Source organism: Calypte anna, chromosome 3 (assembly GCF_003957555.1).
Source record: "Calypte anna isolate BGI_N300 chromosome 3, bCalAnn1_v1.p, whole genome shotgun sequence".
In the NCBI taxonomy this organism is placed as follows: domain Eukaryota; kingdom Metazoa; phylum Chordata; class Aves; order Apodiformes; family Trochilidae; genus Calypte; species Calypte anna.
The window spans coordinates 67078656-67096508 of NC_044246.1; the positions used below are offsets into that span (position 1 = coordinate 67078656).

General features: G+C 36.8%; 1 protein-coding gene across 2 annotated transcripts in view; it reads right to left on the reverse strand.

The window, feature by feature from the left end:
* Positions 1–17853, reverse strand: part of NT5DC1 (5'-nucleotidase domain containing 1) — a 131284-nt gene that overhangs the window by 30174 nt on the left and 83257 nt on the right. For both annotated transcript variants that reach the window (XM_030446971.1, XM_030446969.1), the window contains exons 7-8: positions 14671–14845; positions 10363–10460 (exon numbers count right to left, since the gene is read on the reverse strand). In XM_030446971.1, coding sequence (XP_030302831.1) covers positions 10363–10460; positions 14671–14845 — 273 coding nt within the window. The remainder of the gene's footprint in view (positions 1–10362; positions 10461–14670; positions 14846–17853) is intronic.

Genomic DNA, 17853 nt, shown 5'->3' on the forward strand with positions numbered 1-17853 from the left:
CTGTTGATTCTGGATAAAGGAACAAATAATTGTGCAGTGATGTTGCTCAGGCCATGAATGTGGAGATGAGGGGCAGTGGGCCAGAGAAACAAAGAACTATTTTTATCTTCTTTCCATTGCTTTGTGCCTCTCTGCCCCTTTGCAGCGTCTACCTACATGGGGTGTGACAACAAAGCCCTCTGCTGAGCCTTACAGCACATGGTGGATAGGGAGCAGAAAGGAAGGACATGGAATGAGTGTGTGACAGAAGACAGATAATACTAAGGTCAGTATTGAGATCAGGGGACAATTTCATGGCCCTGTGAACCATGATAGTGGATAAATTCAAAGGAGAGACAAAGAATGTGACAAGGTTCAAACAACTGTTAGAGACTTTGGATACTTTTTAAAGTCTGCTATGAGACCAGGGAACACCAGGATGAAAAAAGCACAAGAAACTTTGCTCCTATTAGGTCTGTTGAGATGCAGTAGAACTTCATATTTAATTAAAAAATGAAAAAAAAAAATCAGAAAACTAATGCTCTAAAAAAGAGGGAAACTTCTAATGTGTGAAACTGTCACTGTAAATCTCAGAATAATGTAACTAGTCTGGAGATGGCAAGGAAATATAGAAACTATTCCTTTCTGGCAAAGTACAATTAGTTACTCCTTGATGGGAAAACTGGCATGAAGGATCTGAAATAATAAGTTTTTTTTAAGAGAAATGATCCCCTTACACTTCCTGTAATGCTTCTGAATGTTTTTTATTTGAGCATTTTGTGTGGTTTGCAAAACCACTTAGATGTCTATATGAAAATCACTTTACTTTGTTTCTCTGAACCAAGAACACTGTGCCAAATCTCCATATGCAGGAATTTCACAGATAAAAACTCTCATCGCTATTATTCCAGAAAAAAATAATTATCTTGGCAGACAGCCTTAGTCTGGCAATATCACAGAGACACCTGGAACCCGTGGACAGTAACAATATATAAAGCAGCTTTGCAACAGGTAAAAATCAGGTTTGAATGAATGTGTTTACTAATGAAGAGAAAAAAATCTTGGGGTTGCTAATTCTACCTAGGAAAACATGCAATACACCTACTGAAGTTTAAGACATCTGGAAGCCTATGTGAATAATAAAGAAAGGTTGAAGAAAGAAGAGAGAACAAGGGAGAAGACAGTACATCACCTCTACCTCTTCCTGAGCTTCCAGCTTGCAAGAAGTAATTACCATTTGGACATCAGCTGCAGAATACTTACTATTCATCAAAACAATGCCATGTCCCACAATTACATGCCACCAAGAAATGCTCACTTTTTTTCTTCTGACCTTTTGTTTCCCTGTACTGTGTAGGAGAGGCAGAGCTGCCCCTGAACTTAGCCAATGGAGTCTACCCACCTAAGATTTCTGCCCTGCACAATAAATCCATACCTGCTATTTGTTGCAGCTCTCCTCTGGCACTTACAACTTAGCAGTTCTACTGGCTGCTTCGTGAACATTGGTTAAGTCTTGGTATTTAGAAACTGGGAAATGGAGGCAGAGATTCACTGTTATATCAAAGTAAACCAGACCTCCACCCAGGCTTTGGTCATTCCTTGTGTTCTCAGTTGATTGCTAGGGCTTCCTAAACATCTCCTTTCACCACCTGCTTCCAATAGCAGATTTGATGCCTGCAGTACATAAACCAACATGTGCTTTCTGCATGAAACAATTCTACAGACTAACCTTAATAAAAGCTTGACATTTTTGAAGAACACACAAGAGGACTCAAAAGCTTCTTAATGAAAAGCAGCACATACAGATTCATGGAAACTATGCTGAGGAGAAGCTCTCTGCAGTGATTGCCAGCCCTCATTGTACCATACACAACTCTCCATTCTTGCTCTGCTACAAACTGCTCCACTCTCAATTTCAAATTATGTACTTATTTTTTAATCCTACAGAAGAAACTAACTAAAAGAGAAAAAATATGAATAAGCCCCCTAGTTTCTATTCTGTGTTGCCTACACGTGATCTACTCAAAGAATATTTTTCCCTGGCAAGTCATACTGATAAGTTTCCCCATAATACAGGTAATCTTACTTTCAGGAATTCCTTGTGAATTTTGACTGTTTTTTAAGAACTATAATGAGAAGTTTAAACTAAATGACCACCAACATAATTCACAGAGGTTTGTACTGAATCTTAGTGAAGTGGTGGGGCTTACAAACTTATATTAATCCCTCTCACAGCCAGCCAGACCTTGGATGCTGTAGGAATAGGAGTAGACCTGCACAGATCACAGGATATTCCTTGCAGGTATTTGGTAAACAATTATTGCTCCAAGTCAAGCAAATTGTCATTCTGGAACAGCAAAACACACCAGGTGACCAGGAATAAAAACCATAGAAATAGAATGGCTTCAGCTGGAAGGGCGATTGAAGATCATCTAGTTCCAAAAGCCCTGACATGGGCAGGCACACCTCCCACTAGACCAGGTTACTCAAAGCCCCATCCAGCCTGGCCTTGAACACTTCCAGGGAGGGAGATGCCACAACCTCCCTGGGCAACCTGTGTCAATATCACACTACCAGTAAATAATTTCTTCCTAATACCTGATCTAAACCTACTCTCTCATGGTTGCCTCTTGTCCTGCCACAGCTTTCTACTCAGTAGGTAGCCTGGTTCTATTAAGCTGCTAATATACTGGTGCCTAGAGACATCTGAGATGCTCTAAGATACCCCAGCATGGCAGTCCAAGCTGGGAAGACATGGGTCTTCCATAGGTCCTATGCCACTTCTGCAGGATCTGGGTTTGGGTTCCCCACGGCTCTCAATTAGCACTGGGGGCCTGCAATTAGGCAAGGAAGGCATCATGGCTGTGCTGCAGAATGCAGATGTAGAAATGCAATGTGAATGCTCTGCAAGAGGAAGCACAGCAGCTGCAGACTGCAGCACTACATCAGCAGGCTCAAGGTCTCCTGCCAAGTGCAGCACAGGCACTGCTGGCTGGGCAGCTGTACAGCCCTGCACTGCCTGTGTTGGCTAGATCTTCATTGCCTACAATGATAGCTGTCTCAGTTATACCAAATGATAGATAGTCTGAATGGTTTCTATACACTGTGGCTTCTGCATCCATTCCTGGCACTTGCTTAAAAATAGACCTCTGTGATTTTTGACATTTGGCATCGCCCTTAGAGTGTAGCTGTGAGTCAAATTTTGTTTAAGGGAGAAGCTGGCAACTCACTGTTAAAAATTAGTTTCTGAAAATTATCCATTTCTCTGTCAAGAAGAGAAGCCAGGTTTTGAACTATGTTACCAGGGCTGTAACATCCTAATTATAAACAGTAGAAGAGTCTGACCTGCACGAGATTGTAAGCTTTCCAGTGGAATCTTTATTATTCCGTTGACAAAATAAAATGTATCTGTTTAACTATCTTACATTAGCATAGCAGAAAACAGATCAAAAGGAAATATCTGTTATCTTGATGCCAGAACTGCTGTTATATTGTGCATGATTTTTCTCCCTAGTAACCCTTTCAGTCTTTTAATGTTTCCTATTTAGCTCTTCCCCCCGGTGATGGGTGGATGCTCTTATGTGTGCTGGGAACTAGAATGAAAATGAAAATAAGTATTTCATACAACCAGAAGCAGTATTTAAAAAACCCTTCTTGTCTAGAATTCTGTATATTACTATAAAGAACTGCTAGACATTCTTCAGGTATTATTAGTCTGAGCTCCCATGTATCCAATGTAAAGGAGCAACCAAACAACTACTCTGGCTTACTGCTTTCAGTAATTTGAAATAATTATTGAATAATTTGAATAATTTCAGCATAGAACAAATCAAGTCCATAGATTCAGTTTCTTGAACTTATAAAGGATATATCACTGAACCATAAAAAGTAAATCCAGCAGAATTAATTGCAATTATATTATCTTCATTTGCTGATTATGATAAATCTTTGCAAAGGGCAAAAAGGATTTTCAGTCAACACTCTCATGGAGTCCTCATGTAAATTTAGTTTACAGTTCTTCATTGCTTCTGGATTAGGACATAAGAAATCCTAGTTAAATATGCAAATCTGCCAGAGATGTAATGATGGGTCATTCAATCTCTCAGTTCCACTCTAAAAGGAGAGCCAGCACTTCTGTTTTTCTGTCATTTGTTTATCTGGTCTGTCTGCAGGCTTCTTGAAGACAAAGACTGACTTATCATATGCTTACATAATGCCTTAAAAAATTGGGGGTTTTATCTAGGCCTTGAATACAACATAAAATAATCAATAGCTAGGATTTTGCAGTAGTGTTAGTTACTGTACCTCCTTTTGATAATGCAAGTGCACTTTCCATACACAAAGAATTCTGGGTTTGGACACTTGGAAATTATGCTAAACTTGTTTTCCAGTTTAAACAAAAGGAATATTGTTGATATCGTGCTTTTGAAAGGAGCAGCTTTAGCTTTCTTTGAACTGGATTTCTGTAATATTCTTATCAGTTTTCTGCCAAACACAGTATTTAATATCAAAGGTAGTAAGCTGAAGGAACTCCCGCTGTCTTTATGCAGAAGAGCTTTGCAGTTTTTCACTGTTTTGAGTTTTGGATGAATAACTTCTTATTCCTTTTATCCTCTAAGGTACTTTGAACACTATGCAAAAATATAAAGAACTTGGCCTGACACATTTTCATTTTTTCTTTTAAAAGAAGGGTAGACATTGGAAAATCCACAGGTCAGCATTCATCTTGATACTCAGAAACAAAGAGGTGCCATACTTCAAAGACTATTTAAGTTTTTTCTGTTTTTTCTTTTTAACAAACGAGAAGTTGCTTATGAAAAACAGTGAAAATAATGGGGCCTATCCTCCTATCAAGTTGTGTTTTGCAGTTGGATTCACTTTATGTCTAATATGGTGCAACATCTTACGGATGCTCTTCAGGGTGGTTCATTTTTGGGCCGGCTCTCTTGGATGGATACTCCGTTGTCTAATCAGGTGTAAGGCCTTTCTCTGAGTTAGCTGTGAAAGACCCATTTTTTTCATCTCCAGTCTGTAGAGGCTGTAATAACTCTGAGAATACTAGGTCATATTCAAACGTGGTTGAAATTGCATTACTGAGAGAGGTTTGCAGGAGAATATGGGCAGAAATTCCTACTCACACATGCCACATGATTGCAAAAGTGTCAGTGTTTAGGAAAACAGATTAAATGTTAAAGAATTAGCCTGTGCTCTAGTAGCTTTAGCTTCTGATGTACTATAAAATGCAAGACCAGTCATTAGTGAGAATAGGTCCAAATGATGCAATGAGATTTTGGCTTCCCAACACTCTTGAAGCAAATACCAGTGAAGTTCATTCATGCTCATGGAGGAAGCAGTGAGCATCTGACCTTCAGTGTTCAGTGATAAGGATGTACGAGGTACCCATGTCAAATGGTGGCAAAAAATTTAATCCCAAAAATGGCCTGTTCAGCACAGACCAGATCTGTAGAAAATATGACAGTCTTTGCAGACTAAGAACCTCAACTTATACATTTGGGTAAGGATTCTCAGATGCAGCAACAGACCCAATTGCTATTGGGAGAGTGAGATCTCTACCAAATACCAATCTTCTGCATGAAGACACCAACAATTGTGCTGTCCTATCTGTGATAAGCTAAGAGCTAAATCTAAAGCTGTTTTAAAATTTAAATTTGAATCTACATTTAAATACAAAGATCTGATGATCTAAAGTAAGAAAAGAAGATTGGTGAGAAGAGATTATTGGAAAAATTAGCAGCCAAAAAGAGTAGCCCAGTTCTCTTGAGGTTTAACTTCACAGGCTTATGTAAAAGAAAAAAAAATCTTGTCAAGCTAGCAACTGAGACACCTATTACACAGCAATCATAGCAACTGAGCCATATTGTACAGTAAATTCAATAGGCTTTGGTTGAAAATTTAATTAGACTTTTCTGGAGATGGAATTTATGTTCTTCATATAATGCAAGATTTTTAAAATTATATATTTCCTTATAATAGTGCAATATAACGTTTTAAAAATTTTCACATTTTTAATAGATATTGTACAGTTTTACTAAAGGTCTTAAAAATTTACAGGGTAGCATTTTGATATTATTCTGGTGTTAAAGATGGAAGTTTCAAATAAAAAGAAGTTATATTGCTTACACATTTAACTTCCAGAAAATGAAGGAACTCCCTTCCTGATCCTACTTCTCAGGCCTAAAAGGCCTTAGACTATAAATGCACAAAAAGTAGTTATATAGGATCAGCCCTGATTCTCCACTCTGCTCTGTATCCCATCTCTGGACATTTCAAGCCCAGATTTTGCAGAAGACTTAAATAGCAGACATGGGATCACCTCTTTCTTCTGAAGTCTAGCAGCTGCTAATAGTCAAAGGCAGTCTTCAGACTAGAAGTATGTGATTTTTATATCCTGTCCTCTTATTTTCTCTTCTAATTGGTTTCCTCAGTTTATAGAAGTTCCCCTGTCTTTTTAGAAGGATAGAGAAGAGTGACTGAGGGGAGAAAAAAGTTTCCAAAGGGAGCTGTGAAAATGGCAATTAACAGAATTGTCAAAAATTGGAGGAGTGGAAGCGTTTCCTAAACCAGGGGATGCATCATGTAACAGAGACATGTAAGCTAGACAGAAATTCAAATGCAGGAGCAAGGCAGAGAGCCTGGAAGTGCAACTGAAACTGGGCTTTGAAAATCTGAGATTCTCTGCATCTGAAGGAGGGAGGGCTTATTTCTCTGAGCATCTGAATAAAGCAGACAATCTCACAGAAATATGGCATCCACTGCCACTCCATATATAGGATTGTTTTTGGCCTTTACATATATGCACACTGTTAAACATGTATCTTATATTTAGACATGGAACAATCAGCAACACATTTTAAGTTTATAAAAAGCCCCACAATAAACGCAGACCAAAATAGACAGTGTTTCTGAGCTAGAAATAAAAAAGCCTTATTTAGGACCAAGTGAGAATTCCCTGTAGGGCTTTCAAGGAAATCAGGGTTATCTTCAACATTCTAAAAATTCTAAAAATATATTTGACAACAAACAGAACTGGGAGTTAGGCTAGCAATTGGACATGAACAAATGATGTAATAAAGGGAAAGCTCTGTTGTCGAATGTTACATAAAACTTGATGTACTTCAGATTATCAGATGAACTATCATCAGATACTATTAGTACTTTCAAGAACCATTTAAAGAATTTCTCTGTGTAAAAGAAAACATAACCTTCTGGATAAAAAGTAAATTACACAGTATTTGTATTATCGGAGTAAAGTTTTTCTATATAGCACTACTCTAAGAAGCTATATGCTTTGCTACATAAGTTACATCTGATTAAAAAAAAAAAAAAATTGCCAGGTAAAAATATATAGAGATGTATTAGAACCCAAAAAGGTATGAATAAACTTCTCCTCCATTTAATAGAATTGTACTTTGAAAGAAAAATATGCAAATGAAATAATTATTGTGCTTTACAGTGTCCCAGTGTAGAGAAACAAGATAAACCAGGTGCCTCGAGTTGCCAAAGAGTGGGTGTGAGTCCACCTGTGCCTGATTAGGACAGGCCCCTATTGGGCATGAGCAAGACCAGGGGGCCAATAAAGGTGGGACACACACCCACAGAAGGGAGCTCAGCTCACTCTGGTGTGAGGCATGGAGAGGCCAGCAGCTCGTCAAGCCTCTGGAGCAAGAAAGGCTCTTCCCGCTACACTTCTGCCCTGGAAGCGCTGTGTGGTGGCTGGAGGCCTGGAAGAGACCAGCAGCTCGTCGAGCTTCAGGAGCAAGAATGGCTCCTCCCGCTACATCCCAGTTCAATAAAAAGCAATTACACAAATCCTTTAAGATTTCAAACAGTTTTTTGGTTGCTTTGAATGATGAATATCTTGGAACTCTGATGAAGCAGTGATTGCAAGTTAATTGTGCAATTAAAATAATCCATCATGGTTTCTAAATTGATTAATTCTAAAATTACTTGTCCACTGGTAAAACATTCCTTCAGAGCAGTTATCCAATATCAAATTTCTGGTTGGTACTTTGTCATTTTGTTGTTTCTCATTTTCCTTCAAATGTTTACTGAATACAGTTAGTTGCCTTTCTGAAATTATTCACTGTAAAGAATTTATCCTTCTCTTTAGTAAACTTCAAAACCTTCACATTAATAAATCTGCAGTAAAAACCCTGTACACAATGCAACACTTGAGGTCTTTGAAATTATTAATACAGACCCTCTTTTGTGTCTTAAGTCAATTTATAACACAATTCCCTTGCAACAGATAGGAATACAGAATTCCCTGGAATTTATTGAAATTCAGACTCAGTGCTGGATGGAAGGTTATGGCTGAAACTCAGCACTGGAGAAATGGGTAGGACTGAGGTAAAACCATTACCTCAGTTCCATTTCCTTCAACAATTCTCTTCAGAGAACAAGCTTTGTTTCACTGGAGCTTTTTGCTCTAAATTACACTATAGGTGTTTTAAGAAAAATATTTACTATGATGTCCACCTCTAGTATTTTCCTTTTTCAAAGCCAAAATAAGGAAATCTTGTCTAATATATTATATTCAGTGCTCTCAGAAAAGAGAGGGTTTGAAGCACAGTGTCTAAACTCTTCTGCCCAAAACCTATAGCAGCAGAAGGAAGATAGAAATCAAAAACTGGAATTTCGAACTTTCAGTGGTTCTGCTATGAAAGAAAGCCTTAAAAAAACTATGGAGACTGGAAAACCACCCCCACACCTGAGTGTTTTAAAAGCTACACTGCTTGCTCTTTCAAAAAGGAACTGTGTTCTCAGTATATTCAGTGACTGAATGAAACTATCAATTCCTACCCTAAAGCTACACATTTACCGAGAGGATCATAGAAAGTGGATAGCAAAAGATACATAATAAATGTATATATTATTATTATGACATTTTCTCATGTAATTTCTCCTATTTTGATGGTTTAAATTTCATATACTCTCAGAGAAGCTCTTCAGTACTTCAAAACACATCTTTAATATACTGTCCTATATATTTAATTCTTTGCTTTGAATGTTCTGGTTGGTATTTCAGAAGAAACCAGTTACCGTAAATTGAATACAAATATATTAAAAAAATAATAATCTACTCTCAGGTTAGTAGTTTCAGCCAATTATTTATCTGATGATTGCTTTCAAGTCTTCTTGCTCCATTCTGCCCTTGTTTGCACAAAACCCCCATCCTTATCAAAATATCCTGGAGCCTTTTAGCTGTCTATTAAATTTACTGAAACTGGCTAACAGGTTCAAAAGTTGCTGGCTGGATTACTGGCAGAAGGACAGAGCAGGATTTCCTTAGGAAGTCAGGCTGATCAGATTGTTTAAAAAATATCCAAAGTCAATTGCGTTTTATTTTAAATTTGCATTATGTGAAACTAAATAAAATGCTTGCAGAACTGAATCTTTTTTACCCTTTATGTTTTTCTTTTCCTCCCCCATTTCACAAGAAGTTCCAATTTCCCCTCTAAACGTTTTTTTGTTGGTTTGTTTTTGGTTTTTTTTTTTTTCTTTTTCCTCAGGTTGTCATCTTGGAAGTTTCCTATTTGAACTGAACCTTTAAAAAATCATATTTAAGGTGTTTCTTATTTTCCTATATAAATGGGTGAAACATAAAAATGCAGTTTCCACTCCTCATTTTAGTTTTACCGTTAAAGTTGCACAGGCAAAATTTCTTTTGGGCTGGAACAGATGACTTTCCTGTCATAAAATGCTAAAATACAGTTCAATATATGCTGACTAAGGTTGTTCTGGATATACGATTAATTTTCAGGTAGGACTTAATAATAAAGGCATTTACCAAAATATGGAAAAAATTAACCCTCTTTAGCCATGTTACTGTTCTTATCTGTAGTTCAATGAACATTGCTCTTATAAAGCTCTTTTGTTACAACCTTAACTCCCTAATGGACAACACTGCCAAATGTTTCAGGTAGTTTGAATTATATTAAGTGAGAACAAGGGCATTTTCACCTACTCTATCCTTATTTAGCCAAAGTACACACAGTTAATACTGTCACATTTCGGCAATAAATAATTTCCTTCAGCCTTGCAATTTTATTTGTACTGGTCTCTGAATTTCCTTTAAATTCTTGAAATATTTCTGCAATGTTTTTTTCCAGAACTACATTTCATTTTCGGTGGATGCTATTGTCAGAACAAAAAAAGGAAAACCATTTCATTAATGATGCAATATCTGAGCCTTTTCATTGTCTCCAGGACTGTAATTCTCCGTTTTTCAGTAATCCCCAGCCTTAAGAGGATTTTTTACTGATATCTCTTGAAGAGTCTTGAGAAGAATCAATCCTCTCCACTTACTATTTTCTTTAATACAGTTAAGCAGATGAGAAGCGAGTCAAAACTGCAACTTACCTAGAGTTCGAAAAGGTCTTTGGTTTGGGGTATGGGAGAAGAAACCAGGTTTCAAAGCATTTGTAATCACAATGTCAAAATACTCTTCAAAATCATTCCTAGGGAGGGAAGGAAATTGAATTAGCTAAAGTAATAAAGTAGCTAAGATGCTTCTAAATATTCATTAAGACTTAAGAATGTAGCAAAACACCTTTTTTTCCAATGCTTCTTCAGTGTCACTACTTCCCTTCTTTTCCTGGAGCTATGAAAGTGAGAAGATCCCTGGCTAAGAACCCACAATATTGTATCTTCAAGACCAGTCATCATTTGTAAAAAGATGTTCCTTGCCCCAGGGAGTTTTAAAACCTCAGTATAACATGGGACAGTTGACATATATTAATCTCAGGTAACAACATACGCATAGACAGGTACAGAAACATGTAAATGAGGGATTTTCTTTATAAAGTAAAATGCATGAAGACAAGTGATGGGACAGGAAGTAACTAAAGACTAAAAACACTTAAAAGCAGGTGCTTGTATTGTTATCCATTCTGCACATATGCACAGGCCTAATGGGTGTCTAAGGTGCTACTTGTGGTCAACAGAGACAACATTTGAGCATGGCATGTAAGTGGGACTTGTATACAGGTAATTTTTAGAAACCTGTATGCAAGCCAGCTGGAAAAACTGCAACCTTGGGGAATGTCCGTGCCACCTGTCCTACTGTGAGATGTTTTTTTTTTCAGGATATGTTAATCCTACTCTAGCAAGTGGTTTTATTTTAAGGAATCTATTAGACACCACTTATTACATCATCAAGCTGGGAACTATAGGAAGAAGTAATAACAATGCATACCTACAAGTCTTGAAATTACTAAAATATAAAATAAGGCAAGTGCTGCTTAAAGATTTTTTAAATTTTATTTTATTGAAAAATGTAAGCATTTCTGGTCTGTGAGTCTGGGTGACTGTGTTGCCAATAAAATCCAAAAAATGAGGGGTACTCTTGCATAGAGCAAAGAAGTCCAAGATGCCAAGTGCAAGATGGATACAGGCAATAAAATGTCATCAGCAGGAGAAGAAATTTACTGGAAGAATACCAGCTAACCATGCCATTTTCAAATAACCTACAATTTCCCACGAGACTGAGATATCATAACTAAAAAAATGAATGCTCTCTCCAGATGCAGCAGCTTGAAGAAGCTTATCTTCAAGCTTTTATTTTGTGTTCTCAATTACATTCCAGCCTCAAAATAGAATGTCTTCATGTTTTCTTCCTCTAAGAAAATTTTAGCTTTGTCTGTCTTTCTCCACTGTATGTTCTCCATTACCACACATAAGCCTTTTTCTTTTTCAAAGAACAAGTATCAAATATGACAATGGAATAAGTTTAAAGTTAGCTTCTGTGTGGAATATTTCAGAAGCTGAGTCAACAGACATGGTGAAAAGAATCAATTGAGTTAAATTTTTCAGATCAGCATACTGTGCAAATAATGTTTTTGCGGGTAAGCCAAGCTTGAACATGAAGCGACCACTTCAGGAGCACAACAAAGACTTGTGGGAATAGTGGTGATTGCTTTGTGTACAAAACTCAAAACAGATTAACAGAGTTTTCACAAGATTTGGTTAACTTCTTTGTGATTTGTTGAAGACAAAATGGTGTTTTGTATGGAGAGGTGTTACCTATGACCTTTTTTGAATCATACTAAATTCCCTTGTACAAAACTACAGATTTTCTGAGAGCCTGTACCTTGTTTTATGTTACTACATAACATTAGACATGATAAAGTGTGTTCCAGTTACTGTTTGTGTTTGCTACTGTGGCTTATGATTACAGTAAATGGCTAAGACAAAGGGTAGAATGTATCTCACATAACTTCAGCCACCTAAAAACTCCATGCTGAATTTACAGCTAGCAGTACACACCACAGACGGGGCCAAAGGAGAAACTTTCACATTCTTAGAGGGCAATTCATCCCACTTATTTCAGACATAATTCTATGGTACAGACTGAATTCCCTAGAATGATGCCCAGTGTTTTCTCTCCACTAGCCACAAAGGGAATCAAAATGATGGGCTTCAAAAATTCCTGGCTTTTAGATGGCTAACATTCATGACAAGGTGAAACGACACTCAGCCTCAGTGCCCATGTGGTATTTGACTTGTCTTTAGATGTGCTCCTGCCAATGCTTAAACATTCAGTTTAACAAACATTCTCCTGGCAGCAAAGCCTGAAAAGTCACACCATGATGTTACTGCTTGTGTGAATGAACTCACACTTGCTTCTCTAGTTTTACATGCCTTATACACCGATCCCAGCAATACGTGTATGCTCTGGCTGGGAAACAGTTCTTATTATATTTCATTCTCATTTTATTCTCTTAGACTTCCTTTCTTCTTAACAAAGCATCTTTCCATTGAGCACAGCTTGGTCAGACAAACACGACTGGGATAGTTTGCTCTTGAAATGGTAAATGATACACTTAAGTATGAATTTCGCAGCACTGATTTTATATGGACAGTACTTTCTTAGCCAAAAAGGACCTTCTTAAAAAAGTGCAAATAAATAAAGTGCAAAAAGTTAATAGTTACAATATGAAGACTAAGAGGCTAAAACTTCACATGCATCTCTGCTTTTCATCTTTATCCTTAGGGATTTTTTATGTAGTACTATATAATTCTGAACTTCTCAGTATGATATTGAATTTTAAAGTAGGGAAAGAAATTAATAAAGGACTACATAAATGTAATTCATAAATCTTGATGTAAAGAATAAAGTGCAGTTAACTTTGTCAAAATAAAGGGTGTGGAATAATAGGTGTGAGCCTACACTATAGGCCACTATTACAAAAAGCAATATGGGCTTTTAGAGTCTTATTATCTGATAGAAAAGCCATGAAACAAACAAAAGCAATAACAAGTTCAGAATTAATTTCATGGCAAAAACACTTCAGTAAGGTCTAGTGGACAGTGGAGTAATCAGTTCTCCAGAGGACATCTTGGAAGCCACTTTGTGGGAGTCACTGGAAAATAAGATTTTCAAAAGCACTGTAGAAAATCCTACAGTTCTGTGAAAAGACAGAGTGATCCACTATCCTTCCAGCAGAACATCTCCTTTCTGTCTCTTGAACGGCAACTGACCTTCTCCACTACCTTGCTTACTGACTGTCTTCCAGCAGGATCTCCACAGCTGCCTTACAAAACTAAAAGACTATTCACCAGGGAGAAGAAAGCCAAAATCATTATACGTGGTCAAGGATTTGATTTTATACCAAATTTTCGTCAGAAAACAACTAGACAGAACTACACACAAGATTTAATTCACAGGCATCTCACTCATATGGAGAACTGGGTTTTGTGATGAGGTAAATTTTCCCCTCAAATGAACAAGTATAATGTTCATGAAAAGCAGCAAGAAGTGACACAGCTGATGCTTAATTCAGCATTTGGCCCAGAGAGTACAAAAAAGAAATTTTACTAACAGGACTGGTTTGAAAGGTAGCTCTGTTTCACACCTTACCTGAGGTTTTCTTCCAGTGTTGCTGCATTCACTCTGCTCTTCCCTTGCCTATCCAGATATTCATGGTTGGCTCACATTGTATAGCTGTGTTTCTTTGATTTATTTATTGAATAGCCTCACCATGCCACCCATCTAGCTGTTTGCATCACTGAATAATTAATTTCTAGGGGTGAGACTGACAGTTCTGCTGAATTTCACTGAACTTGACTTGACCAGTCAGGTTCTTAATGTTGCATCTAGAAAGAGCTGCTGAGATCAGCAGCTAAAATCTCGATGAATTACCAGTGCAATGAACTACCTGTTTAATCTTTCTGCTGTGATCTGTAAATGCATGTTTCTCATACACAATCATTTATTGGAAACCACCAAGTATTGGGAAGAAGTATTTGCAAGCTTTTTCATGCAGATTTACTGCAAGCAAATGAAATACTGCTGCTACTTGCACTCACCACTGGAGAAGCACTGGAAGAACGTGGCTTGAAGGACAGCCTAGCAAAAACTTATGATAAAATTGGGATCAGATGATATGTTGGGTGTTGGTCTAAAAGACAACGTCCTGTTGTCATGAATTCCATCAAGATGGCCAGAAAAGATGCAGGATATAAGTGTGCTGTGGGTCAGATAAAGCTCACAGATAAAGACCATTTTGCCTTCAGTACCAAGTAACACCCTACTAGAGATAGGCCCACTAGAAACCTCAGATCCAAGTAATTCATAACAGAAAGAAACTCAAATAAACTCTAATTATAGTTCAGGCTTATCTCCATTGCTTTTTGGAAGACATGATTTGAAATGGACATTACACTTACCCAAGTATATGTTCACAAAGCAGTCTGCAATAGTCACTGTGAGAACTAGTAATTAATAGCAGAATCTTCCCAGCACTCTTCAGTTGTTTCAGCCACTTTTTTACAGACTCAGGACAACTTTGTAAATATTTGTCTGGATGCTTCTTCACTTCTGGGAAATATGTCCCACAGTCTTCTAAAAAATTAAAACATAATTATGTATTATCCAATCCTGCTTAAAAACCACTAAATCCACACAACAAGTATCCTTTCATGTGTAAACAATGCAATTTTAAAAAGGGGAAGCAAAGTTTAAAATTTTCCCTGGGTTGTAACTCAATCTAAACCAAAATATCATTCAAAGAGGGCACAGTGTAGCAGAAATAAGTTTTCATGACTTCTTTCTTTTATAATGGAATTTACAGTTATTTTGCATTATGTTTTTTTTCCTAAGAAAATACATATTATACATACTATAGTCTTACACAGCAAATAATTATTTCCTGTTGCCTTTGCTCAATTTTTAGATACTGAAATTGGGATTTTAAAATTATTTAGTACTTGTAAAATTGTAAGGACTGAATACTCCCAAGAAGGTCTGCTCAGTTATTCCTGACACCTTAGGTTAGCATTGTCTGATCGAGACCACACATTTAAAAATTTTTGCATTTGTCACAGCTAGCAGTTTATCTATGAAAGGTGGATAAAATAAACTGGCAAAAACTCACAGGTATGTGAAATACTAGAAACAGATGCAAAAAACCCCAGACAATTGCAGTTTCAGCTTTATTTGTGCTCTTTTTGATGAATAGAATAGCAATAGATTTATGCAAATACACTTAGAATGAAAGATTTTTAAAAACATGCAATAACACTAAGTTGGCAGCGAAAGTTACCTATTGATTAAAGTGACCAATAGCTATTTACCTTGTTATAACTCACAGCTTTTTTACCAAGACTTCAAATTAACATTCAGCTAAGCTTTTTTTAATAATTCCTATGACTAAGACTAGAAATTTCCTCTGTACTCAAACCCTCTAAAACCAAAAATGTCAGCTTAGTTAAAGGTCTAAAAAGAAACACAGTAATTGTAGAGACAGAAATTACACCAGGTATTTGGCGCCCAGTCTGTGTGTGTTATAGTATAATGAACATCATCACAGAAGATTATTTTTCTTCCAGCATTTGTTCTATATGCAACTGTCTGTGGTCAACTTTGCTGAATGATTTAATAAATCCCAGACATTACTTAGCCTTCTGGTATGTGAGTAATGCTATTCTCTTGTTTGAAAAAATAAGATTTAAACCACTTGGACTTAAGCTATTTAATAAAAGAGAACATGTATGTTTGAAACAACATTATCATAGAAAGATTAAAAGATGCTGGGTGCTAAACATAACACTATTTAATAAATTACATATTCAAACATCTATATGTGGCAGGAAAAAAGTCTCTCAAAAGAAGTTTCTAATTGGCTGTTATCACTACAACTAGACAGTAGGCAAAAATGTCTTATCCTGCACTGTGACTTAAAGGATTTCTTCCCAAAAGCTACAGAGTGGACTACTGGATCAGAGGAAAGTCTCAAACAATATCTCCCAACTCATAAACAGGTCACTATTCCAGTTCTTCACAGTATTTAGGTCAGGCTGCATAACAGCCTGTACCAGGGGAATACAAGCCTGTTCCTGCAGCTAGCAATATGGGATGCTGTGTCGTTTGCCTTGAGAGACAGCCAAGACCAATGATTTTTTTTGATTAACAAAGCACATTTATGAAAGAACGTTTCCTTTAGAGTTCTCCCCACCCATCCCCTTTTCTTGGAGTGTGAATATAGTTTGGGCTGGGAGCTGAAGCTGCATTATTTTTTTTCAGTATTCTCATTAGTTATTATATTTCATATACTGTGCTATGACAATTTTTCTTCTAAATTGTTTTGAAAACATGCAACATTACATGAGAATGAAGTGGAACACAACAAGTGCAGGCTTGGCATTAGCTCTCACAGGTTCTAATGATTAAGAAGGATGACACAGTTAATTTATATATTCAATGATCTATAACTCTTTTTACCTTAAGGTAAAAAGATCAGTTTTATATGAACTTTCCTGTCGGACATTGTTTTTCTTTCCTCATCAAATGCCTCCCATCCTCTGTTGACAATTTTTTGATTTGCAACAAATTTAAAGACTTTGAGTATGTCTAATCATCCCTGTCTTCTTTTTCCCTACTCTGTGCAGTATCTCCTATGTGACAAATCCATGATATTTGGCCTTTGATTTAATCTGCAGTGGAAGAGGTCAACAACACCATGTTAAGCATATGAGCTGGAAGAGTCTTTCTACCCAGTTTTCTACCCAGACCCCGAAGGCCAACCCTTAATTGCAGACAAGTAATGAATCACATCTTGACACTGGGATCTGAAGTTTGCCTCTGGGCTGTTTGCCACATCAAGCAGAGGTACCTTAGAGGAACTCTCATTAATGCATACTCTACTATAATTAGGCTAATGTGGCCCAGGAAAGTGGAGTTTAACTTAATTCCTAACATACTATTGCATCTGAAGAAGATAGTTTGGTCGAATATGTACCCATACTTGTAAAGTTTAACCATGAAAGCATGCAAGTTTTTATTGAAAGCCACACAAGCTGAAAAACTTGTTTGATATACCAGGCCAACAGCGAGTTTTCATGGGGATAAGCAGAGTTACAAACACCTTGTTGGCAAAAAGAGTTGTGGAAACATTAACATGTGACGGAGAAACAGCAACATATCAAGTTTTCACAATCAAATGGAATGACTTGACAGTGCAAAATGAAGCCTTTTTTTCCAAAGGTTTATACTACCACTATGCCATATGCTGTGCTTTCTTTTTCTAAAGCAGGAATGCCATGAAAATGATAAAAAAACTATTGAGCAAAGAACTAGTGACAAATTAGAAAAGAACTCATTTTACCTGAGCCAATAGAGGAAGTGAGTTAATGGTATTAAGTGTGATTTTATACAACTGTCATACAGCTTCATTCTTGAAAAACCAAAAAATAGCTCTTCAGACAAACATTCTTGAGAAATAAGGAATGTCTGTAGCCTGTACTACCTTCCTGATAATGCATATGGACCAATTATAGACATATGATGTTCCAGTATAATGCCTCTATTTAGGAAAACAATAACTGTGAATTTCTCTTGTGCTCCTTATTACA